The sequence below is a fragment of the Equus przewalskii genome, chromosome 11 (assembly GCF_037783145.1).
Source record: "Equus przewalskii isolate Varuska chromosome 11, EquPr2, whole genome shotgun sequence".
NCBI classification, from domain to species: Eukaryota; Metazoa; Chordata; class Mammalia; order Perissodactyla; family Equidae; genus Equus; species Equus przewalskii.
Genome location: NC_091841.1, coordinates 15,510,965 through 15,535,977, shown reverse-complemented (window position 1 = coordinate 15,535,977; position 25,013 = coordinate 15,510,965). Strand labels below are relative to the sequence as shown.

The 25,013-nt window shown below is 37.3% G+C and overlaps 2 protein-coding genes and 1 pseudogene across 4 annotated transcripts in view; 2 read left to right on the top strand and 1 right to left on the bottom strand.

Annotated features, from left to right (window-relative positions):
- Positions 1 to 25,013, top strand: part of LOC103567504 (olfactory receptor 4A47-like) — an 88,915-nt gene that overhangs the window by 30,207 nt on the left and 33,695 nt on the right. The window lies entirely within an intron of this gene.
- LOC103543262 (olfactory receptor 4C12-like) lies at positions 826 to 1,854 on the top strand (annotated as a pseudogene).
- The window catches only part of LOC103543263 (olfactory receptor 4C46-like), a 64,790-nt gene continuing 47,417 nt past the window's right edge, over positions 7,641 to 25,013 (bottom strand). For all 3 annotated transcript variants that reach the window (XM_070563903.1, XM_070563902.1, XM_070563901.1), the window contains 2 exons: positions 10,584 to 10,738; positions 7,641 to 8,892 (listed from right to left, as the gene is read on the bottom strand). In XM_070563903.1, coding sequence (XP_070420004.1) covers positions 7,934 to 8,872 — 939 coding nt within the window. In that variant the 5' untranslated portion in view covers positions 8,873 to 8,892; positions 10,584 to 10,738 and the 3' untranslated portion in view covers positions 7,641 to 7,933. The remainder of the gene's footprint in view (positions 8,893 to 10,583; positions 10,739 to 25,013) is intronic.

Below are 25,013 nucleotides of genomic sequence, written 5' to 3'. Positions count from 1 at the left end.
GTCTTCATATATATTCCACTCGATTTAAAAGTTCATGGTTCCATCTCCAGGCTTCCAAGAAAATATATGGAAATTATATTTATATTATGATCATGAAATTAGTAATACAATCTGTAGAAATTTAGAAGATACTAAAAAGTATATGGAAATAAAAGATCACCCATAATCTTACATCCAGGAGTAAATGTCCTAAATATATTAATTTTTCCTCATCTTTTCTATACAAATGTTTTAATGGAGATGAAATAAAACCCATATAAAATTTTATAAGAAATTTTTGAATTTGAATTTTATTCTTAAAAGATACATATAAACTTATACTCTTCAAATAATAATTCTTTAACTATCATTCACTAGCTTTTTACCTATAGTATATTTAAATAATCATAATCGGGATATACAGACAATTTTGTGAGGTTTTTTATTCAGGCCATTTCATATATTTTTTCTGTCTTGTTAGTGTTCCAAATTATTACTTCTAAGGACTACGTTATTCCATTATATTGATGTCCAAATTAAGTTTTGTAAAGACTACTCTGACCCAGGGAAATGGAATTCATTTCATCTGGGTTTCCTATGTCTTATAAGAATATCTTTGAGGCCAGGATAATGAAAGATAAGACAGTCCACTAAGAGAAGTTTTGAGTTATCTATTCTTAGGGAGTTTTGGGAAGAGAAGGAATCATATGTGATAATGTCAGAGTACTGTGAAAAGGCAGAGTTTTGGACTATTTCATTCTTTCATAGTTCCTCTTTGCTTTCTCTCTTTTTCTTTTTTAAGGTAAAGCATTTCTTCCTCGAGTTTTTATCACCCATACCACGTAGATGGAGCGTAAAAGGAATGTGACTGAATTCATTTTAATAGGTCTTACACAGAACCCCCAAATGCAGAAACTAGTGTTTGCGATATTTTTAATTCTATACATATTAACGCTCTCAGGCAACCTGCTCATTGCAGTTACCTTTACCACCAGTCACGCTCTGAACTCCCCCATGTACTTCTTCCTGACCCACCTTTCCTTGATAGATGCAATTTCTTCTTCTTCTTTAGCTCCTAAGCTGATTGTGCACTCCTTTCATGAGAAGAAAACTATCTCCTTTAATGGGTGTGTGGCTCAAGTCTATGCAGAACACATTTTTGGTGCTACTGAGATCATCCTGCTGATGGTGATGGCTATGACTGCTATGTGGCCATCTACAAACCTCTGCACTATACAACCATCATGAGCCACAGGCTGTGCATTCTCATGCTGGGAGTGGCCTGGGCTGGAGGATTTCTCCATGCAGCCATTCAGATCCTCTTTATATTCTGGCTGCCTTTCTGCGGCTCCAATGTCTTCGATCATTTCATGTGTAACTTGTACCCTGTGTTGAAGTTGAAGCATGGACACTCATACCCTTGGTCTCTTTGCTGCTGCCAACAGTAGGCTCATCTGCCTGTTAACTTCCTTCTCTTGGTGGCCTCCTATGTGGTTATCTTGTGCTCCCTAAAGAAATATAGCTTGGGGGGAGGCGCAAAGCCCTCTCTACCTGTATCTCTCTCATCACAGTAGTAGTCTTATGTTTTGTACCCTGCATATTTGTGTATCTGCGCCCAGTGATCACTCTGCCCATTGATAAAGCTGTGACTGTCTTTTATAGCATGGTGGCCCCTATGTTAAATCTTTTAATCTAAGCCCTCAGAAATGCAGAGGCTAAAAATGCCATGCAGAAGCTCTGCTGGAAAAAAATGACTTCAGATAATGATTAAACAGGATCATTGAGCATTGCAGATGGAAGTAATAGAGGTAATTTAGTCCAAGCCTCTTGATCTATAGATGAAGACATCAGCTCTAACAAGAGGTTGGATAATACTTGCAGGTAGCCACTTCAGTGCAGAGCTAAAGCTTGGACTGGAATCCAGAATTTACTGTCTCCCATCCTACACTCTTATCATCACAACTTGCTATTTATTAACCAATAAATATTTATCTATTACCTGGAAATCTGAAACACCTTTAGAAGCTAAAAAATGTGAGCCTAGAATATTGGATTGGTATGAAAATAATCTTATTATGTAACATTGAGATGTTGGTTATGATTGATAATTGAAAATAACATGTTTAATGATATTCCTTTACTTGGGATTGTGGCCTCAAAATAATATAAATTCTTTGTTTTGTAAAATTTTGTTCATTAAATCTTAGCTTCTATAGTAAAAAGAGATACTGTTTATCAAATGCCTATAAGGCTGAATTGCACTAGGTATTTTCTGTATTGTATCAGTCAAGGTCCAATCAGGGGGCAGACCACATAGTAATTTGAACAGGGAAAGTTTGAATACAATTATTAATTATATTAGGGCATTAACTAGAAAATTGTAATGAGTACTCTAAAGAATGTCCTGAGACTGAGAAATGAACATCCAAGGAGGGATCCCATTTAGAAGGTGGAAGTCCTCCCCAAGGCTGGGATTCCAATCTTTTGGAGAAGGTCTACTTATTGCCCTTTGAACAGTAGAGAAGTTCACTGAGTTGTCATGGGCCAGAACTAGTCCCTGGTAGCAGGACAGAGGCTGCCAGGCAAGAAAGGGCCTGGGAAGCTGGGAGCAGCCCACTGTGGTGTTGCTGGGCTGAGCTGACATACAAGGAACTGTGGCTTGGATTGGCAAGCAGGAAAGAAACCTCTAGGGTACAGGTGGACCAAGGCTGGCACGAAAAATCTACTGTGGTTCAGATCAGCTGTGTTGGGAACCTGATCTCTTGGGTGTCTGCAGATTCACTGGAATCTGACCACAGAGGTGCCACTGAAACTCAATGGGAAACTGTCCATGAAGTTATCAGTGTCAGCACCACCGGATATCTCTCCTGCTCCCCATCCACCCTCCCCCACAAAAAAAGAAAACACACACTGTTGGAAGCTACATCATCAGAGCAAGATGAAAAGACAAGTAAATTCAAAAAGTTATTCCTAAGAACATTGTCAATAAGCTTTTTTAAATATTTTCTTCTAGTGGTTTTATAGTTTCAAGTCTTACATTTAAGTACTTAATCTATTTTGAATCAGTTTTTGTAGGTAGTGTACGATAAGGGTCCAGTTTCATTCTTTTGCAGGTGAATATCCTCTTTTCCTGATACCATTTATTGAAAAGATTATCCTTTCCCCATTAAGTAGTTTTGGTATCCTTGTCAAATATTAATTGACTGAATATGCAAGGGTTTATTTCTGGGCTCTCAATTCTGTTTCATTGATCTAGGTGTCTGTTTTTATGCCGGTACCATACTCTTTTGATTACTATAGCTTTGAAACATAGCTTCAAATCAGGAAGTGCCAGTGTGATGCCTTCAGCTTTGCTCTCCTTTCTCAGGACTGGTTTGGTTATTCGGGTCTTTGGTTATTTTACTCATATTTTAGGATTGTTTCTTCTATTTCTGTGAACAATGTCACTGGAATTTTGATAGGGATTTCATTGAATCTATAGATGGTTTTTGGTAGTTTGGACATTTTAACAATATTAATTCTTCCAATCCATGAACACAGGGTATCTTTCCATTTAATTGTTTTTATTTCAATTTCTTTCATCAATGTCCTATAGTTTCCATTGTAGAGATCTTTCACTTCCTTGGTTAAATTTGTTCCTAAGTATTTTTATTACTATTATTATTTTTAGGAAGATTAGCCCTGAGCTAACATCCGTGCCCATCTTCCTCTACTTTATATGTGGGACGCCTGCCACAGCATGGCTTGATAAGCAGTTTGTAGGTCCACACCAGGGATCCAAACTGGTGAACCCTGGGCCGCCGAAGTGGAGCTTGCAAACTTAACTGCTGTGCCTCTGGGCCGGCCCCGTATTTTATTATTTTTGATGCTAATGTAAACGGGATTATTTTCTTGATTCATTTTTTGTATAGTTTATTGTTGGTGTAAAGAAATGCAATTAATTTTTGTTTGTTGATTTTGTATCCTGTATCTTTAGTGAATTTGCTTATTAGTTCTAACTTTTTTGGTAGCGTTTTTAGGGTTCTCTACATCTACGGTCATGTTCTCTGCAAGCGGGTAATTTTACTTCTTTCTTTCCGATTTGGATGCCTTTTATGTCTTTTTCTTGTCTGTTCTTGCTAGTACTTCTAGTACTATGTTGAATAGAAGTGATGAGAGTGGGTTTCCTTGCCTTGTATCAGATCTTAGAGCAAAAGCTGTCTGTTTTTCCCAGTTTATTATCATGTTAGCTGTGGGCTTTGTGGGCATTTCATAAACGGTCTTTATTATGTTGAGGAAATTGCCTTCTTCTTCTTTTTTTCTTTGTGTGAGGGAGATTCACCCTGAGCTAACATCCATTGCCAATCCTCCTCTTCTTTTGCTTGAGGAAGATTAGCCCTGAGCTAACATCTATGCCAATCTTCCTTTACTTTGTATGTGGGATGCCTCCACAGTGTGGCTGATGAGTAGAGTTTGTTCGCACCCAGGATCTAAACCTGGGATCTGAACTCGTGAACCCCGGGCCATGGAAGTGGAGCGTGTGGAACTTTAACCACATGGCTATTGGGCTGGCCCTGGAATTTCCTTCTAAATTTATTTTGCTGGGAGTTTTTATCATGAGAGGGTGTTGAACTTCGTCAAATGCTTTTTTCTCTATCTATTAAGATGATCATGTGGTTTTTATCTTTCATTCTGTTAAACTAGTGTATCACATTGATTTACATATTTTAACCAATCTTGTATGCCAGGGATTAATCCCAATTGGTTTTGGTGTATAATCTTTTGGATGTGTTGAATTCAGATGGCTAGTATTTTATTAAGGTATACTTCTTATTCATAATGCTTGACCAATAAAATTTCTGCATCTCTGCATGTCTGAAAATGTATTTATTTTATTCTCATATTTGAATTCTATATTGCATGGTATAGAATTAAAGGTTACAGTTATTTGCCCTTTAGAACATTAAAGACTTTTTACCATTAACTCCCAGTTTCTAGTTTTGTGGGCAAAATGTCTGATGCCAGGCTGATTTTTATTTCCTTTATGGCCTGTTTTTATTTTATAGATTTAGTATCCTACTGAATTCCTAATAATATAGAAATTGCTATGTTTAGAGTTCTATTTTGGCATCATTCTTTTTTGGTTTTCTTCCTAAAAATATCAAAATGGCTATGGATCTTTTGAGAGACTACTGATGACTACCCATGGTTGACAAAATTACACAAAATTACATAATAATTTTATGGCTTTAATTTCCATCTATGTGCTCAAGGCTTCTACATTTCTATGACCTACATCTTTCTGAGGATCAGAAACATATATTTGATTGTATGTAGCTACTTGAATCTCATTCAGTACATTGAAAACACATTTATCTTCTCTCTGTTCCATCCATCCAGTAATCTAAGCCAGAAACTGGGTGTTACCCATGACTCTTCTATCTCTAACATCTGCTATCAAGTTCTTTTGTTTATAACTCCTAAATATTTCTAAACCCTTCTCTATTGCTCTGTTAGTTTGGGTTCCCTGGATTCAGACTTTGAGATGGGGATTTTTATGAAAGTGATTTATAAGCAGGAGGGGTTCAAGGAAGCTGACCATGGCAGGGGAAAGAAAAGATGTGGTCACAAATGGATTCCAGTTTCAGCCTGGAGCCACAGGAGCTCTGGAGTATACACTGTACCAGTGAACTGGTTCCACCTTGAGGCAATGGAGCCAGGCATTTTTACTCCCACTCCAGTCATTCATTGGCCACTTGTAGGTCCTGGGATGGTGGCACCATGAGGTATTAGCAGCCCAAGCACACAGCAGCAGGGGGCCTGAGTTCACTCCTGGTGATGAGGATTAGAGCTGGACACAGTGGTGTCCACCAAACTTGCATCATCACTGGAACCACCAGAGGACAGGCCTCCATCCTTTCACACCGAAATCATTACAGTAACCTCCAAACTGCTCTCCTCCTGTCAGTCTTGTCTCCTGCAAACCATTTCCCATACTGTAACTAGTTATCATTCTAAAACTCAAATCTAACTACATCATTCACTAGCTTAAAAAAGCTTTCAATATTTTCTCCCTGGTACCAGTTTGATCCTCCCCATTCTTGTCTCTCCAACTTCATATCTTGCCCTTTACCCTTGTACAAGCTCAGTGTCCAGCATGATGTCCAGCACACAGTGGGGGGTTCAATACATAATTGTTGAGTGAAAGGATGAATTAATAACCACAGCCATATTGAACTAATTAGGTTTTCTGCATACTCTTTTTCACCTCCCGGAGTCTTTTATATATTCTGTTTGCTAGAATGCTCTTTCAGCCTCATGCCTATTCTCTGCCAACCAACTTCTTTTCATCCATTGGGTCTGATTTTTGATGACTTTTCATCTAGGAATCTTTTCCTGAGCCTGCATATCTTAGCTGTCTGTTACTTTAGTGTGGTTTCATAGTACCCTGTACTTCCACTGTTTTATCATTTATAACACTGTTGTAATTTTCTGCTCCTTCTTGGGAGTTTTCAGTGGATACTAAACTCTGTGAAGTCTTTTTTTATTCACCCCTGAAGCCTTGGCAGCTATCGATGTGCCTGATACATCCCTTGGCCTCAAAAATATTTGATGATAATGAATGAAGTATAGAGGAGTGAAAGAAATATATTTATCCTGAAGTTGCTTTGTGTATATATGGAGCAAGATATTTTTTAAAACAGCTTTCAATAATGAAATGTTACCCAAAAAGTAAACTGATAAACAGAAAAATATACCATAAACAGCTCATATTAACAAGAAAATAAGTTCTCCTCAGAGCAGGGAGAATATCAAGGTAAACTATTTGCTCATATGCTGAGAATTGTAGTTTCAATTTCTTTCTCATCCTCAGTTTAAGCCAGAGTAAGAACAAACTGTAGCTCCCCCAAGGGTTCTAGGCAGAATTCTCCTTGTAGACAAATAGGATAAAAGTATGAAAGAATTCCCTGGGTTTCAGTGCTACTTTCTTACTCTTCATTTATTGAATTGATTCACGTTCCTTTATACTTTCACTTATTCAATCAATATTTATTGTGCGCCGGACACTGTTCTACCTTGTAGAAGGTATTGTTATATAGCAGGCAAGTACGTGATAGAGGATGGCTGAATATTTAATAAGTAAAAATTCCTGTCGGACCTCAAAATAATCTTTTATTTGAATCACTGCTCTTTCTGATGGGTTATCAGCATAAGATGGGTGATAAGAGTAACACAAAATGGTTCTGATGCTACAAGGAAATTTAGAAACGTGGTATAGTCTTCATTACCTAACCCTCAGAGGTTAAATGGTCAAAGCTTTTATAGCCCTAAAGTAGTTACATGCCAAAATGTTACAGGCAACATAATACAATCAATTGTGATATATAAAAAGTGGCACAGATATTAATGAAAACTTATTAAATTAAATTAATATATACTTTGTGTCCAGCACAATCCCTGGCTTAATAAATGGTAACAGTATAATTATCTGATCTGTCATATTGTCTGATAGTTAACAGAAGATAAGGACATGATCTGGGAAAGCAGTCAATTCTGGTTACTGGCTTTCCAATATGTCTGTTTTAATACCTTCCCCTTTCTCTCCGTTTCCTCACCTGTAAATTGGTGGTGATGGCAATACTTAACTCTGGAGTTTTACAGAAATTACTGTTCAATAACAATATATTCTTACTTCTTTAATTTGTTATAAGGATAGCCTGTGAATCCACATATATGGTTGAAGGTAGAAAATCCATACTCTAATTTGGTAGAGATTTTTAAATATAGGAAGAGTGCTCCCAGGTTATATATTTTTTTCTCTTTTACTGCACCATTTCTTCTCCACTCAGTGCAGAATCTAAGATTCATAGCTGCTAATTTTATTCTTTATTCCCTAAGTGTACCTTACTGAAATCATCTCCAGTGTCCTTTTGGCTCTTGCCTCAGTTGAATCAATGTTGGTCTCCAGGCACATTTATTTCTCACATGAAATAGCTTTCCTATGACACAACTTCCCAATAGCATTTTTCATCTGGGCGTTTCTCAAGGTATAAATTAAGGGATTTAACATGGGAGTTATGATATTGTAGGATACAGCAACTGCTTTATCAATTGATAAAGTAGCTGCAGGTCTCATGTACACAAATATACAAGGCATAAAGAATAAGATGACTACTGTGATGTGGGAGGCACAGGTGGAGAGGGCTTTGCGCCTTGCCTCCAAGCTGTAGGTCCTTAGGGAGTGCAGGATGACCACATAGGAGACCATCAAGAGGAGGAAGTTTAACAGGCAGATGAACCCACTGTTGGCAGCAACAAAGAGCCCTAGAGTGTGGGTATCAGTGCAGGCAAGATTGAGCAAAGGATTCAGATCACACATAAAGTGATCTATGACATTAGGGCCACAGAAGGGTAATCGGAAGATGAAGAGGATTTGTATGGTTGCATGAAGAAAGCCTCCCACCCACACCACTCCCACTAGCAGGACACACACCTGCCAATTCATTATAATTGTGTAGTGCAAGGGCTTGCAGATGGCTACATAGCGGTCATAGGCCATCACAGTGAGCAGGATGCTCTCAGAACCTCCAAAAAAATGTTCCCAGAATATTTGGGTCATGCATTCATTAAATAGGATGGTCTTCTTTTCATGGAGTGAATCTATGATCTGTTTGGGGGTACTGCCAGAAGGATAGCAGGCATCAATAAAGGAGAGATAAGCCAGGAAAAAGTACATGGGAGACCCCAATGATGGGCTGGAGGTGATGGTGACCACGATGAGAACATTTCCTACCACAGTGATGATGTAGATGACAAAAGTCAGAGCAAATATGATTTTCTGCATCTTTGGATTCTCTGTGAGCCCCAGTAGAACAAACTCTGTCACATTGTTCCTGTTTTCCATGTGTTTCATGCGGTGGTTAATTATAGTAACTGAAAAGAAAACAATTTTTATTAACGTTAACTTTGAATTTATGAAACTTCCTATACTAATATTTAATAAATTCTTGGATTCTGTTGAGTTTTGAATTCTTTTGAGGTATTTTTTTTGGTATTTATTTGTGTGTGCACCAGAAATAAAGACTCTGAGTTCTTGAAGATTACTCAAATTGCCTCCAAGGGGAAGTCTTTGTTAAGGTTAGAGACATTAGGAACTTTGTAAACACACAGGCAGGAGACCACCTGTGGACACTTAATCATCCCAGATGACTAAGAATTTAACTTGAAGTAGTAGACTGCACACACAGTGGCAGGCAAGCCTAAAAGGGAAGTAAAAGATAGATGTCAAGACCATAAATGCAAAGCTACAGAACTTTTCCTTTAATCTCTAGGAAATGGGAAACCACTGAAGGTTATTGATAATATGAGTGGAAGGATGAAGAGGAATTTGAAGAAGGGGAATCTTAGATATTATTCTAGTAAAGATCTTTGTGTGTCTCAGATGAAATGGGCTGAGGTTCAGTAAGGGGGTGGAAGGCAGACACAGGAATCCCTGTGATTTCCTGCCCAAGATCAAGCAGCTAATAAACCACAGAAGCAAGATTGGGTCAGATTATACTTGTTAATTTTTTCCCTCCAAATTCTTAACCTGTACGCCCTATATCGTTACACTGTAATAAAAAATATTCAACTAGTAATCTTTTTTGATATGGCCATAATAATTATAATTACTTTAATACTACTTGAGAGGCAAGATTTTATAGAACAATTTCGTCAGCGCACACACATGCAACATACACCCACTGACATATTGGAACTCCTAAATGTTAAGAAAAATGTGATGCTGCTTTCTGTGAATAGTCCTTTTATCCTTGCCTCTCCATAAGCCCCAAATATTCCTTCTTCCATCCCCCTCCAAAAAATGGGCTCCCACACAATATCAGAAAAAATTTTCCCAATGGTTAAGTGTATTGGTTTAAGAATCAAACAGACCAGATCAGAATCCTAGTTCTTCTACTTGTAATATCTTTTATCTGGGGTATATTACTTTGGCACCTTACATTCCTAGTTCTCTCTTCTATAAAGTGAGAATAATAATAGCCACCTCACAGGTTGTTATGAGAATTATTTGAGGGAACATGTATGACACATCCACCACAATATCTGGGACACACATAGAACTTTCATTTTATGACTGTATGCACCTAAGAGATCGGAAGAACTGACAGTTTGATCAATACTACAGAGAAACATTTACCTATGCAATGAGCTCAGGAAGAATTGTTTCTAATTTTACCCTCAAAGAATCCACAGAGACTCATATTATCCATAGCAATTGATCCCAGTAAGTACTCTCCATGTTTGCACTTGGACTAAACAGTTGATGATTTATGATATTTCAAATTCACATTTATGTCTTTTGTGTATGCATAGTGTAGTCAAATTTTGCTTTTATTCTCATGATTAGTCTTGCTATTAAAGGAGATGTCTCATGGCAAGAGCATGGTATCTTGTGTCAGAGAGCTGGGTCCTACAATTTGCTTAATTTCTATGAGCCTCAACATTTTCAACTGTCAGATTAGGTTAATGATAATTAAGAATTATCTTTTAAAGAATTGAAAAATAATGAGTACTATATATAGAAAGTAATCTTTAATAAGCATCAGCACTATTGAAAGACTTACCTTAGCAGTCTTAGATGATCTTAATGATGTTTGTGGGTGTCCAGAAACAATTCCATATTCAAACTGACTGCCACTTGTAATAAGTAACTTGCAGCATGAAAGATGTGTCGTGCTTGGGAAGAGCCTCTTCAGATAATTAACTATCAAATGAATAGCTGTTAAGAAATTGTATACATTGAACTTGTGCAATATTTTTGTTATATCAATTTACCTCAATAAACCCCCTTAAAAAAGAAAGTGTCCTTATGAATCTAGATCTTTCCATCTAGCCTAAAGCCTCAAAAGTTTTTCAAAGAAAACCTGTTTTATGGTTTTGAATTTAGAGCGGATTCACTTGCAACACTATGGAGAAATGATCTTCTGTATACGGCCCTGGTCCCGCAGAGGAAGAGGCCGACAGTGTAGAGGAAACACATTCTAAATGTTTACTCTGCCCATAAAGATTCTTGCTCTGGAGAGGTGAACAACAAAAAACGTTTTCACCTTGCCCCGTGGAGATATTTATAATAAGAAAGTTTCCATGAGGATTAAGGGACTTTGTCTTTTATCTGCTATTTTTCTCTCCCAGGAATTAATTATCTCCTTTGCTGGAAAGGCTCTGTCTTAGAAACAGGTATTCTGGAGAGACCTATTTGAGAAACACTCATTCTTGAGTGAGGAATTATATTCCTACACTTGGAACCTAAGAATGTAGGAGCCCCCTTTGTCTATCGGAACCTGGGTTGTTAACAAAGCTGAATGTCCAGTGAATAACAAGATATGATAGCAAGGTGGCCTAATTCCAGCATGTGGAGCTGCGATGTAGTTTCCCTGTTGACTCAGGTCACAGAAGTTTCTATCTTCTTATCAATGTTAAACTTTTATTGGAAAACCACTGCTGATCGTTTGAGAATTAGATCAGTGAGAGTCTAAAATTAATGGTGGCCATCTTAAAATTTTTTGACTCTAAAAGTTATTTTTCTTTTTGTCTTTCCCCAGATTTATTAAAATGTCATGGACAAATAAAATTGTATATATTTAAGGTGTAGAACTTGATATTTTGATATAAGTATATATTGTGAAGTAATTGCCAAAATCAAAATATTTAACATATTCATTACACACATCATTACTATTTTTTTTGTGCGTGTGGCAAGAACACTTAAGATTTATCCTCTTAGCAAATTTTAAGTATGCGATACAATATTATTAACTATGATTGCATTGCTGTACAATAGATTTCCAGAAATTATTCATCTTGCGTAACTGAAACTTTGGTCCCCTGATCAACATCTCCCTGTTTCTCCACCCCCTGCCTTTGGCAATCAGCATTCTACTCTCTGCTTCTGTAAGTCTGAATATTTTAGATTCCACAAATAAGTAGGGACATGCAGTATTTTTCTTTGTCTGGCTTATTCCACTTAGCATGATGTTCCTCCAGGTTCATTTGTCACAAATGACAAATTTCCTTCTTTTTAATGATTGTGTGATATTCCATTGTACATATATACCACACCCATCAACAGACATAGGTTGTTTCCATACCTTGGCTATCAGGAATAATGCTGCAATAAACACGAGTGCAGATATCTCTTTGAGATACTGATTTCAATTCCTTTGGATATATGCCCAGAAGTGAGATTGATGGATCAAAAATAGTTCTGTTATTTTTAATTTTTTGAGGAACCTCCATACTGTTTTCCATAACGGCTGTGCCAATTTACATTCCACCAAGCTTGCACAAGGGTTCCCTTTTCTCTGCATCCTCAACACTCATTACCTTTTGTCTTTTTGACAATTATTGTTCTTACAAATATGAGTTGATACCTTATTGTGGTTTTGATTTGCATTCCCCTAATGATTAGTGATGCTAAACACTTTCTAATATTCCTGTTGGCCATTAGTATGTCTTCTTTTGAGAAATGCCTATTCAGGTCTTTTGCCCATTTTTCTTTTTCTTTTGGCTGAGGAAGATTTGCCCTGAGCTAACATCTGTTGCCCATCCTCCTCTTTTTTTTTCTTGAGGAAGATTAGCCCTGAGCTAACATCTATGCCAGTTTTCCTCCACTTTACACATGGGATACTGCCACGGCATGGCTGATGAATGGAGCAGGTCCACGGGCCCGGACCTGGGCCATCAGAGTGGAGTGCATGGAACTAGCCGCAGGCCCTGGCCCTCCTTTGCCCATTTTTTAATCAGGTTGTTTGTGGTTTTGCTATTGAATTTATATGTTCATTGTATATTTTAGATATTAACTCCTTATCACATATATGGTTTGCACATATTTTCTCACATTCATTGGTTTCCTTTTCACTCTTGATTGTTTCCTTTGCTGAGCAGAAATTTTTTAGTTTGATGCAATCCCACTTGTTTGTCTTTGCTTTTGGTGTCATATCTAAAAAATCATTGCCCAGACCAACGTCAAGAAGATTTTTCCCTATGCTTTCTTCAAGTTTTATGGTTTCAGGTCTTATGCTTAATTCTTTAATCCATTTTGAGTTGATTTTTGTATATGGTGCAAGATAAGGGTCCAATTTTGTTCTTATGAATGTGGATATCCAGAGTTCCCAAACCATTTCTTGAAGAGACTATCCTTTCCCCATTGTATGTTCTCGATAGCCTTGTTGAAGTTTAGTTGACTTTACATGCATGAGTTAATTTCTGGAGTCTGTATTCTATTCCATTGGTCTATAAGTCTGTATTTTTGTCAGTGCTCACTGTTTTTATTATAGTAGCTTTGTAATATACTTAAAAATCAGGAATTGTGGGGGCTGGCCCCGTGGCCGAGTGGTTAAGTTCGCGCGCTCCGCTGCAGGCGGCCCAGTGTTTCGTTGGTTCGAATCCTGGGCGCGGACATGGCACTGCTCATCAGACCACGCTGAGGCAGCGTCCCACATACCACAACTAGAAGGACCCACAACGAAGAATACACAACTATGTACCGGGGGGTTTTGGGGAGAAAAAGGAAAAAATAAAATCTTTAAAAAAAAAAAATCAGGAATTTTGATGTCTCCAATTCTATTCTTCTTGCTCAAGATGGCTCTGGGCATTCCAATTTCTTTTGTTGTATGAATTTTTATGGAAAGGTGTTTTCGCTTTTCTTGTAGAGCTATGGAATAGCCAAAAACCTTAGAAGGCTCCAGATTACAATTATTTCTGGCACTTATGGGCTGGTCAGTATGGAATATTAGACAGCATTAAAAATGTGGGAAGATATATAAAAGACAGTAAGAAAGTTCCAGTTCCACATCTTTGTCACTTGTAATTACTACTAGTTGTTTTTCCTTGAGTCATTCCAAGAGGTATGTCGTGGTAAGTTGTTGTGGTTTTAATTTTTCTTCCCTAATGCTAATGATGTTGGGCATTGTGTTTCTGATGTTCTTATTGACTATTTGTATATCTTCTTTTGTGGTATTTCTGTTCATGTCCTTTATACTTTTTAAAAATAGGGTTTTAAGGGGCTGGCCCCGTGGCCGAGTGGTTAAGTTCGCGCGCTCCGCTGCAGGCGGCCCAGTGTTTCGACGGTTCGAATCCTGGGCGCGGACATGGCACTGCTCGTCAGACCACGCTGAGGCAGCGTCCCACATGCCACAACTAGAGGAACCCACAACGAAGAATACACAACTATGTACCGGGGGGCTTTGGGGAGAAAAAGGAAAAAATAAAATTTAAAAAAAAAATAGGATTTTAAAAAATTTATATATTTAATATATTTATTTAAATTTTATCCTGCTCCATGGATCGTCTTTTCAGTCTTAAAAATGATGAAATCTGATGAGTAGAACATTTAAGATTACAGTAAAGTCCAATTTTTCATTAATTCTTGCATTACATACTTATCACATCATATCAAATAAATATTGGTCTACCTTAATATTTTTAATAGATTTTATTATCATTATTATTATTATTTTAGATTAAGCTTTAATATGTAGGTCTCTGACTCGTTTAAACTTAGTTTTTGTGTATGGTGTGAGGTAGTTGTTACTGTTTATTTTTTTCCCTATAGATATCCAATTGACACAGCATAATTTGTTTAAAAGTCTATTCTTTAACCATTGAATTACCTTGACGTTGTAAAAGAATGAGCATTATTGAGTTTATTTCTGGACGTTCCATTGTTTCTGAACATAGTTATATGTTTTTCCTTATGCCACTCAATATTGATTACAGGAGCTTAAGAGTAAGCCTTGAAATTAGGTAAAGTTCACCAACTGTGTTCTTTTTGTCAGAGTGATTTGCTATTCTAGGCTCTTTCAAATTTCTACATTTCTGTATAAATTTCAAAGTAAATTTACCAATTTCTCCAGCAATCTTGTCGGGATTTTGATTGGAATTGTATTGAAAATTTAGAATTGGTAGGGTAAGCATGTTGGGTTTTCTATTCCATCTGACATCGTATTTCTCCCTATTTATGCATTTAATTTTATCAGTGGTGTTTTCTAGTTTTCATGCACAGATGTTGAATATATTTTTAAAGTGTAACCCTAATATTTCACTTTAAAAAATGGCATTGGATATAGTATTTTGTTTCTAACTTCAATTTCTAATTGTTGCTATTGTAGAAATACAATAGATTTTTTATATTGACGTTGTGACCTGCATCCTTGCTGAATTCACTAAGGCCAATTAGTTTTTTAAGTGTATTTAACATTTCTCCATACATAATTATTCCATCTGCACAAAAATACATTTTTACAATTTTGCTTCTTCCTTTCCAATCTGTGTCTTTTCTTTTTCTTTTCTTATTGCAATGATTAGAACCAGAGTAAAATATATAATAGTAATGGTGAGTGGATATCCTTTTCTTGTTCCTATTCTTAGAGGGAGTGTATTCATCATTAATATGATGGAAATTATGGATTTTATATAGATGCTCTTTATTAGGTTGAGTAAGTTGTTTTCTAGTCTCCATTTGCTAACATTTAAAAAAAATAAATCTGGGCTGAAATTTATCAATTTTTATGCATCTCTTCAAATAATCATGTGATTATTCTCCTTCATTCTGTTACTTTAGTGACTTACATTGAATGATATTTGAATGTTAAATCAACCTCTTATTCATTGGCAAACTCCACATGATTATGATGCATTATTATTTTTAAAAATCATTGATGGATTTGATTTACTGATATTTTGTTAAATGTCTTTTGTATACACTCATAGGTATATTTGTCAATTTCTCTCTTTTAATGTCATTTGGTATTTAGACAATGCAGGTTTCATATAATAAAACGCATAGGGTTTTCTCCTTTGTGTTCTGAAAGAGTTTGCATAGATATTATTTATTTTTTAAATATTATTGTGGGATTCAAAAGTGAAGCCATTGGGCCTGTGATTATTTTTGAGAAGGACTTTAATTATAAATTCAATGTCTTTGGCTGATACGAGTCTATTCAGGTTTTCTATTTCTTCGTCAGTTAGATTTTGTAATACTTTTACAAATAATTGGTTTTTAAGTTGTCAAATTTATTAGCTTTAATTTATCATAATATTTCCTACTATCAAGTTAATGTCCATAGAATCTGTAATGTTGTATTATCTTTCATTCTTGATATGAGTGATTTGTGTCTTCTATCTCTTTCATCCTTTTTCTCCATCACTCCCTCCCTCTATATGCCTCCTCATTATTCTAGCTAAGTCTTTATCAATTTTATTTAAGCTTTTTAAAGAGCCAGCTTTTTACTCACTGATTTTTTTCTACTATTTTTTTGTTTTCTACATCATTGATTTTTTTGTTCTTATCCTTATTATTTCCTTTCTTCTACATTCTTTCTTCTTTATTTTGTCTGATTTTTCTATATCTGTAGGTCAAAATCCTTGATAATTGATTTTAAATATTATTTCTTTTCTAATATATACATTTTATGGTCCAAATTAACCCTGATATGTTGTGCTTTTAATTTAATTTATTCAAAATATTTTTTAGTTTTCTTGTGATTTCTTTTTTAATTGAGATAAAACTTACCATTTAACAATTTAAAAGTGTACAGTTCATTGTCTTTTAGTACATTCACAATGTTGTGCCATCATTGCAGCTATATAACTGTTTAACATTTTCATCTCTCTATACAAATTAAGCAGTGACTTTCCATTTCTTCCTTTCCCTAGACTCTGGTAACCACTAATCTGCTTTCTGTGTCTGAGGATTTGCTCATTTTAGATATTTCATATACATAGAATTATACAATGTTTTGCCTTTTGTGTCTGTCTTCTTTCACTTAGCATAATGTTTTCAAGGTCCGTCCATGTTGTCACAAACGGCCGGATTTCGCCATTTCTTATGGCTGAGTAGTAGTCCATCGTATATATATACCACATCTTCTTTATCCATTCGTCCCTTGATGGGCACCTAGGTTGCTTCCAAGTCTTGGCTATTGTGTATAATGCCACAATGAACACAGGGATGCAAGTATCTTTATGCCTTTGTGTTTTCAAGTTCTTTGGATAAATATCCAGCAGTGGAATAGCTGGATCATATGGTAGATCTATCCTTAATTTTCTGAGGATACTCCAAACTGCTTTCTATAGTGGTTGCACCAGTTTGCACTGCCACCAGCAGTGAATAAGGGTTCCCTTCTCTCCACTCCCTCTCCAACACTTGTTGTTTCCTGTCTTGTTAACTATAGCCATTCTGACTGGAGTGAGGTGATACCTCATTGTAGTTTTGATTTGCATTTCCCTGATAGCTAATGATGTTGAGCATCTTTTCATATGCCTGTTGTCCATCTGTATTTCTTCTTTGGAGAAATCTCTGTTCAGATCTTTTGCCCATTTTCTAATTGGATTGTTGGGGTTTTTTGTTGTTGAGCTGTATGAGTTCTTTGCATATTTTGGATATTAACCCCTTATCTGATATGTGGTTTGCAAATATCTTCTCCCAATTGTTAGGTTGTCTTTTTGTTTTGTTGTTGGTTTCCTTTGCTGTGCAGAAAATTTTTAGTTGGATGTAGTCCCATTTGTTCATTTTATCTTTTGTTTCCCTTGCCTGGTCAGACATGGGACTTGAAAACATGCTGCTCAGACCAGTCTCATAGAGCGTACTGCCTATGTTTTCTTCCAGAAGTCTCATGGTTTCGGGTCTTACATTCAAGTCTTTAATCCATTTTGAGTTGATTTTTGTGCGTGGTGTAAGGGAATGGTCTACTTTCATTCTTTTGCATGTGGCTGTCCAGTTTTCCCAACACCATTTATTGAAGAGACTCTCCTTTCTCCATCATATGCTCTTGGCTCTCTTGTCGAATATTAGCTGTCCATAAAGGTGTGGGTTTACTTCTGGACTCTCAATTTTGTTCCATTGATCTGTGTGTCTGTTTTTGTGCCAGTACCATGCTGTTTTGGTTACTATGGCTTTGTAGTATAATTTGAAATTGGGGAGTGTGATACCTCCAGCTTTGTTCTTTTATCTCAGGAATCTTTTGGCTATTGGGGGTCTTTTGCTGTTCCATATAAATTTTAGGATTCTTTGTTCTATTTCTGTAAAAAATGTTGTTGGAACTTTGATAGGGATTGCGTTGAATCTATAGATTGCTTTAGGAAGTATGGACATTTTAACGATGTTAATTCTTCCAATCCAAGAGTACGGAATATCTTTCCATTGCTTTGTGTCTTCTTCGATTTCTTTCAACAATGTTTTATAGTTTTCGGTGTACAGATCTTTCAACTCTTTCATTAAGTTTATTCCTAGGTATTTTATTATTTTTGTTGCAATTGTAAATGGGATTGTATTCTTAATTTCTCTTTCTGCTACTTCGTTGTTAGTGTATAGAAACGCAACCAATTTTTGTACATTGATTTTGTATCCTGCAACTTGACTGTATTCCTTTATTATTTCTAAAAGTTTTTTAGTGGACTCTTTAGGGTTTTCTAGATATAAAATCATGTCATCTGCAAAGAGTGACAGTTTCACTTCTTCTTTTCCAATGTGGATCCCTTTTATTTCTTTTTCTTGCCTGATTGCTCTGGCTGGGACTTCCAATACTATGTTAAATAAGAGTGGTGACAGTGGGCATCCTTGTCTGGTTCCTGTTCTTAGAGGGATAGCTTTCAGTTTTTCTCCATTGAGAATGATATTTGCTGTGGGTTTGTCATATATGGCCTTTATTATGTTGAGGTATTTTCCTTCTATACCCAATTTATTTAGAGTTTTTATCATAAATGGATGCTGTATCTTGTCAAATGCTTTCTCTGCATCTATTGAGATGATCATGTGATTTTTATTCTTCATTTTGTTAATGTGGTGTATCACGTTGATAAGTTTGCGGATGTTGAACCATCCCTGCATCCCCAGAATGAAACCCACTTGATGGTGATGTATGATCTTTTTAACGTATTGTTGTATTCTATTTGCTAGCATTTTGTCAAGGATTTTTGCATCGATGTTCATCAGTGATGTTGGCCTGTAATTTTCTTTTTTTGTGTTGTCCTTGTCTGGTTTTGGTATCAGGGTAATGTTTGCTTTGTAGAAGGAGTTAGGAAGCCTCCCCTCCTCTTCAATTTTTTGGAATAGTTTGACAAGGATATGTATTAAGTCTTCTTTGAATGTTTGGTAGAATTCACCAGGGAAGCCATCTGGTCCTGGACTTTTATTTTTTGGGAGGTTTTTAATTGCTGTTTCCATCTCCTTACTGGTGATCAGTCTATTCAAATTTTCCACATCTTCTTGGTTCAGTTTTGGAAGGTTGTATGTTTCTAAGAATTCATCCATTTCTTCTAGATTATCCAATTTGTTGGCGTATAGCTTTTCATAGTATTCTCTTATTATCTTTTGTATTTCTGAGGTGTCCATTGTAATCTCTCCTCTTTCGTTTCTGATTTTATTTATTTGAGCCTTCACTCTTTTTTTCTTGGTGAGTCTAGCTAAAGGTTTGTCAATTTTGTTTATCTTTTTGAAGAACCAGCTCTTGGTTTCATTAATTTTTTCAATTTTTTTTAGTCTCTATTTTGTTTATTTCTGCTCTGATTTTTATTATTTCCTTCCTTCTGCTGATTTTGGGCTTTGTTTGTTGTTCTTTTTCCAGTACCTTTAGGTGCACTTTTAGATTGTCTATTCGGGATTTTTCTTCTTTGTTGAGGTAGGCCTGAATTGCTATAAACTTCTCTCGTAGAACTGCTTTTGCTGTATCCCACAGATTTTGGCATGTCGTGTTTTCATTTTCATTTGTCTCCAGGAATTTTTTTATTTCTTCTTTGATTTCTTCATTGACCCAATCATTGTTCAGTAGCATTTTGTTCAATCTCCACATTTTTGTGGCTTTTCCAGTTTTCTTTCTGTAGTTGATTTCCAGTTTCATAACTTTGTGGTCAGAAAAGATGCATGGTATTATCTCGATCTTCTTAAATTTATTGAGACTTGTTTTGTGGCCTAATATGTGATCAATCCTGGAGAATGTTCCATGGGCATTTGAAAAGAATGTGTATTCTGTGGTTTTTGTATGGAATGTTCTGTATATATCTACTAAGTCCATCTGGTCTAATGTGTCCTTTAAGGCGAGTGTTTCCTTATTGATCTTCTGTTTGGATGATCTATCCATTGGTGTAAGTGGAGTGTGAAAGTTCCCTACTATTATTGTGTTACTGTCTATTTCTCCTCTTATGTCTGTTAATAATTGCTTTATATATTTCGTTGCTCCTATGTTGGGTGCGTAGATATTTACAAGTGTTATATTTTCTTGTTGGATTGTTCCCTTTATCATTATGTAGTGCCCGTCTTTGACTCTTGTTACAGTTTTTGATTTAACGTCTATTTTGTCTGATATAAGTACTGCTACCACCGCTTTCTTTTCTTTGCCATTTATGTGGAATATCTTTTTCCATCCTTTCACTTTCAGTTTGTGAGTGTCTGTAGGTCTGAAGTGTGTCTCTTATATGCAGCATGTACACGGATCTTGTTTTTTTAATCCAGTGGGCCACCCTGTGGCATTTGATTGGAGCATTTAATCTATTAACATTTAAAGTAGCCATTGATAAATATGTATTTATTGCCATTTTGTCACTTTTTCTTTTTTGGGGGTGTTTTAGTAGTTCTTCTCAGTTCCTTTCTTTTTCTCTTGCTCTCTTCACTTGTGGTTTGATGGCTATCTTTAGTAATATGTGTGATTTCTTTTGTCTTACTTTTGTTCCTGCTTGTTATAGGTTTCTGGTTTGTGGTTACCAGAAGGATCCTATATAATATACTATGCATATAACAGTCTATATTGAGTAGATAGACTCTTTAGCTTGACCTCTTTCTAAAAGCTCTACTTTTTCACTCCCCTCCTCCCACATTATAAGTTTTTCACATCATATATAGTCTTTTGTTTAGCGTGTGTATATCCATTACCCTCTTATCATTGAAATAGGTAATTTTAGTACATTTGTCTTTTAACCTTCATATTACCTTCACAGGTAGTTGATCTGCTGCCTTTACTATACTTTTACCTTACAAGTGATTTTATTGCCTGTTTTTTGTTGTTGTTGTTTGGGGTTTTTTGATAATTTGTTTTCTTTCATCTCTATTTGTGGTCATTACTTTCCCACTTAAATAAGCCCCTTCAGCATTTCTTGTAGAATTGGTTTCTTAGTGATACACTCCTTTAATTTTTGCTTGTCTGGGAAGTCTTTATCTCTCCTTCTATTCTGAATGATAGCCTTGATGGATAGAGTATTCTTGGTTGTAGGTTTTTTTCCTTTTAGCACTTCAAATATGTCGTGCCGTTCTCTTCTTGCCTGTAGGGTCTTGGCTGAGAAGTCTGCAGACAGCCTGATGGGCTTCCCTTTATATGTCACTTGTGGCCTTTCTCTTGCTGCTTTTAGGATTCTCTCTTTGTCTTTAATTTTAGGCATTTTGATTATAATATGTCTTGGTGTGGGCCTCTTTGGGCTTCTCTTGTTTGGAGCTCTCTGTGCTTCCTGAACTTGGATGTCTGTTTCCTTCCTCAGGTGAGGAAAATTTTCCTCTATTATTTTGACAAATAAATTTTCTGCCCCTTTGTCTCTCTCTTCTCCTTCTGGGACCCCTAAAATCCGAATGTTAGCATGATTGATATTGTCCCAGAGTTCCCTTACACTGTTCTCATTCTGTCTAATTCTTTTTTCTCTTTTCTGTTCTGCTTGGGTGATTTCCTCTAATCTTTCGTCTAGCTCACTGATCCGTTCTTCTGCTTCCTCTACTCTGCTATTGAGTCCCTCTAGTGAATTTCTCATTTCAAGTATTGTATTCTTCATTTCTGATTGTTTCTTTTTTATATCTTCCAATTCTTTGCTGATGTGCTCACTGTGTTCATCCATTCTTCTCTGCATATCTGTGAGCATCCTCATTATATTTTGTTTGAATTCCTTGTCAAGGAGGTCGCTAGTTTCTGTTTCACTTAGTTCTTTTTCTGGTGTTTTGTAGTGTTCCCTTGCTTGGAAAGTATTCCTTTGCCTCCTCATTATGCCTCTTTCTCTGTGCTATTTTCTTTGTCCTAGGTGAGTCAGCTATGTCTCCTGATCTTGGAGAAGTGGCCTTATGTATGAGATGCCTTATGAGGCCCAACAGTGTGCTTCCCTCTCGTGACCAGACCATAAGAACCAGGAGTGACCCCTTTGTGGGCTATTTGTGTTCTTCTGCTGTGGCAGGGTTGCTCCCACTGCCAGTCCCCAGGGAGTCTGATCTTTCCTTCCCTGGCCAGCTGCTTGTAAATCTGGTTTGGAAGGGCCTCAGCACTGTTGGCTACAAAGTCTATTAGCACACTCTTATTGCAAGTGTCCTCTTAATTGGGTTGGTACCCAGTGTAGCTGGTAGCTAGGCTCAGGGGCATACAGTTGTGATAGGCCTGAGGACAACAAGGCTGATGTCAGTTCTCTTAGGAGTACAGCTGAGTGGCGCTAGCCTTTGGCATGGAGGCACTCAGTTGTTTCAGGCTTTGAAAGGTGGGGCTGATCCTTTTTATGGCTATTTGTGAAGCACAAGTCTTCTGCCACTGATAAGCCTCACCCAGCTCTGGACCACATACACTGTCAACACAGTCCTGGTCCATGCACACTTTTAAACCCCCTGGAGTGCGCCCCTCCGCCACACTGCAGAGGCCCCCACCTCTGCCCCAATGACCCCCAGAGTTCACCTGGTCCTCACACAAGCCCTGCCCCACAGAGGCAGAAACCCTTGCCTGCCTGTAGAGGCTCAAGGCACTCAGTCAATGCAGGCTGAAAAGTAGCCTGAGAGCTTACAGTTAGGTGGGGCCAGTCCCTAGGGCTGGTTGCCTGCCCTGGCTGAACTGGATTAAACCTGTGCTCTAGTGGGTGTGGCAGACCCCTGGGCTAACAGCCCAAGGGACGCACCTCAATGGCCCCTACCAGTGTCCATATCAGCACCCCTGGACCAGCTCAGAACAATGGCCCCAACCAATGTCTCAGTCTCAGGAGAGGATCCTCCTCTCACCAAGATGCCCCCAGAGCCCACCAGGTGAGTCTTGTTTCACCAAAGGACAGTCAGCCTTCTCTCTGGTGATTTTAGGTTGCTGCAATGAATGAGTTTGTGCGTGGGCCCTTTAAGACCCGGATCTTTTCGGCTTTAGGCGGATAGCTTTTCTGGGGTGTCCTCGCTGCAGTTAATAGCTAGCAAAACCAGGTAGTAAGACCCACATCCCAGTTGGGCTGAGTCCGAAGGATGGTTATAGCAGTATTGCCCCCGTTCCGGACCTCACTCCTCCAGGGAGGGCTGCGAACCTTAGGTTGGCTCCCGCCTGGCCAGCTGAGAAGCTCTGCTGCTCCCAAAGGTGGGTTTTTTCCTCTCCGGCTGGAGTTACTGCCTCTTCTGTTTTTGTCAGGACTGTCCCTTGTTGTGGGGTTTCTTTTTATCCAGTTTTCAGTTTTCAGTCCAGGGTGATTCTTCCCAAAATTGTTGTAACCTGGTTGTGTTTGTGGGAGGAGGCGAGTTTAACGTCTGCTCACAGCGCCATCTTGAGAAGAATCCTTGCAGGTCTTTAACCACACATATAAAGCCGTTCTCCATCTCCCTGAGTTACCCTCTATCACATCACTCTATTAAAGTTTCTCTATGGCATCTTCACCATCTGATCATCTGATGTATTTGTTTAATCTCTCTCTCTTCCAACTAGAATGTAAACTACATGAAAATTAGACACATTGGCTGTCTTGTTCACTACTGCATGTCCAGCACCTAGGATAGACTTGGCACAGAGTAATACTTAATCAATATTCATGGAATAAAAGGTCATCATCTCCACTTAACCCTCTTAAGAGTAGGTGTGTTTTTATTTATTTATTTTTTATTGTGGTAACAGTAGTAAATGAATTTTAAAAAGGGACTTTTGTTAACTGGAAGCTTCTGAAATCGATGACTTTCCATTCTTGGTGATAAATTGAAATGGAGAATTGTAGGTCAGCTTAGTATATCAGCCAGGGTTCTTAACTGATGACACAGAATTCCTGTAGCTAGTTTAAGTAGAAGGGATACACGATGTGCAATTAAACAGCTTAAGAAGAGTGGGGATCACCAATTCTAGGCTGATCAATCAGGAATAACTTGCAGAAGCACACCTGATGGACTTGCGTGCTAAGGAGCTGCTGCTATGACCAAGATCATGCTGCCTCTGACTAAACTACAAAGGTGCCACCACATTCCTGACCTCAGAACCACTCTGATTCTCAGGACCACTTAACCTCAGATAACTAATACCTACTCAAAGACCTGCACAGGTGCTCCTGGTTGGCAGAACCCAAGTCATATGTCTGCACCCAAGTGTCAGGGGCATAGGGAAATGTAGTTCTTTGGATTTCATAATGGTAAACTGGGTATATACTTAGGAAACTAACATGTGCAGGATGCCTTTAAGAGATTTATGGGCAGCTACACACTCTTGCTATTCACTATTATTGGGGATGGGATCTCATAAAATCGGTTTCATTTATCCATAGATAGCTTCTTATTTCCACAAAATTTAAGGGTGTTGCAGTCTCTGTCCTATACGTAGGAAGAAAAACAGAAACAAAGAACCACAAAAAAGCTGAGCACAGGAAAACTCTTGATACTGTGGAAAATTATTCATATATTCATTTACTTTTCCTGAATACCTGTGATGCTTGTAATTGTGGTTAGTGCTGAAAAAGAAACACAAACGACCAGAAGAGTCCTTGACCTCTGGCACTATCATAGTCTACCACTTGGCACTTGACAGCTTTTCTCAAGTAACTCTTCTATCTTAATTTTGAGATGTTTATTAGAAGGAAGTTTCCTCAATAAAAAAAATATGCTTGTCTTACTTTACTGACTCTCATTTTTTTTAAAGCCACTTTGATCCATGTGTTATTTAGAATTGTGTTGTTTATTCCTCAAGTTGATGAGGTTTTCCAGATATCCTTCTATAATTGATTTCCAGTTTAATTCCATTGTAGTCTGAGAGTAGGCATTGTATGATTTCTATTCTTTTAAATTTATTAAGGTGTGTTTTACGGTCCAGAATGTTGTC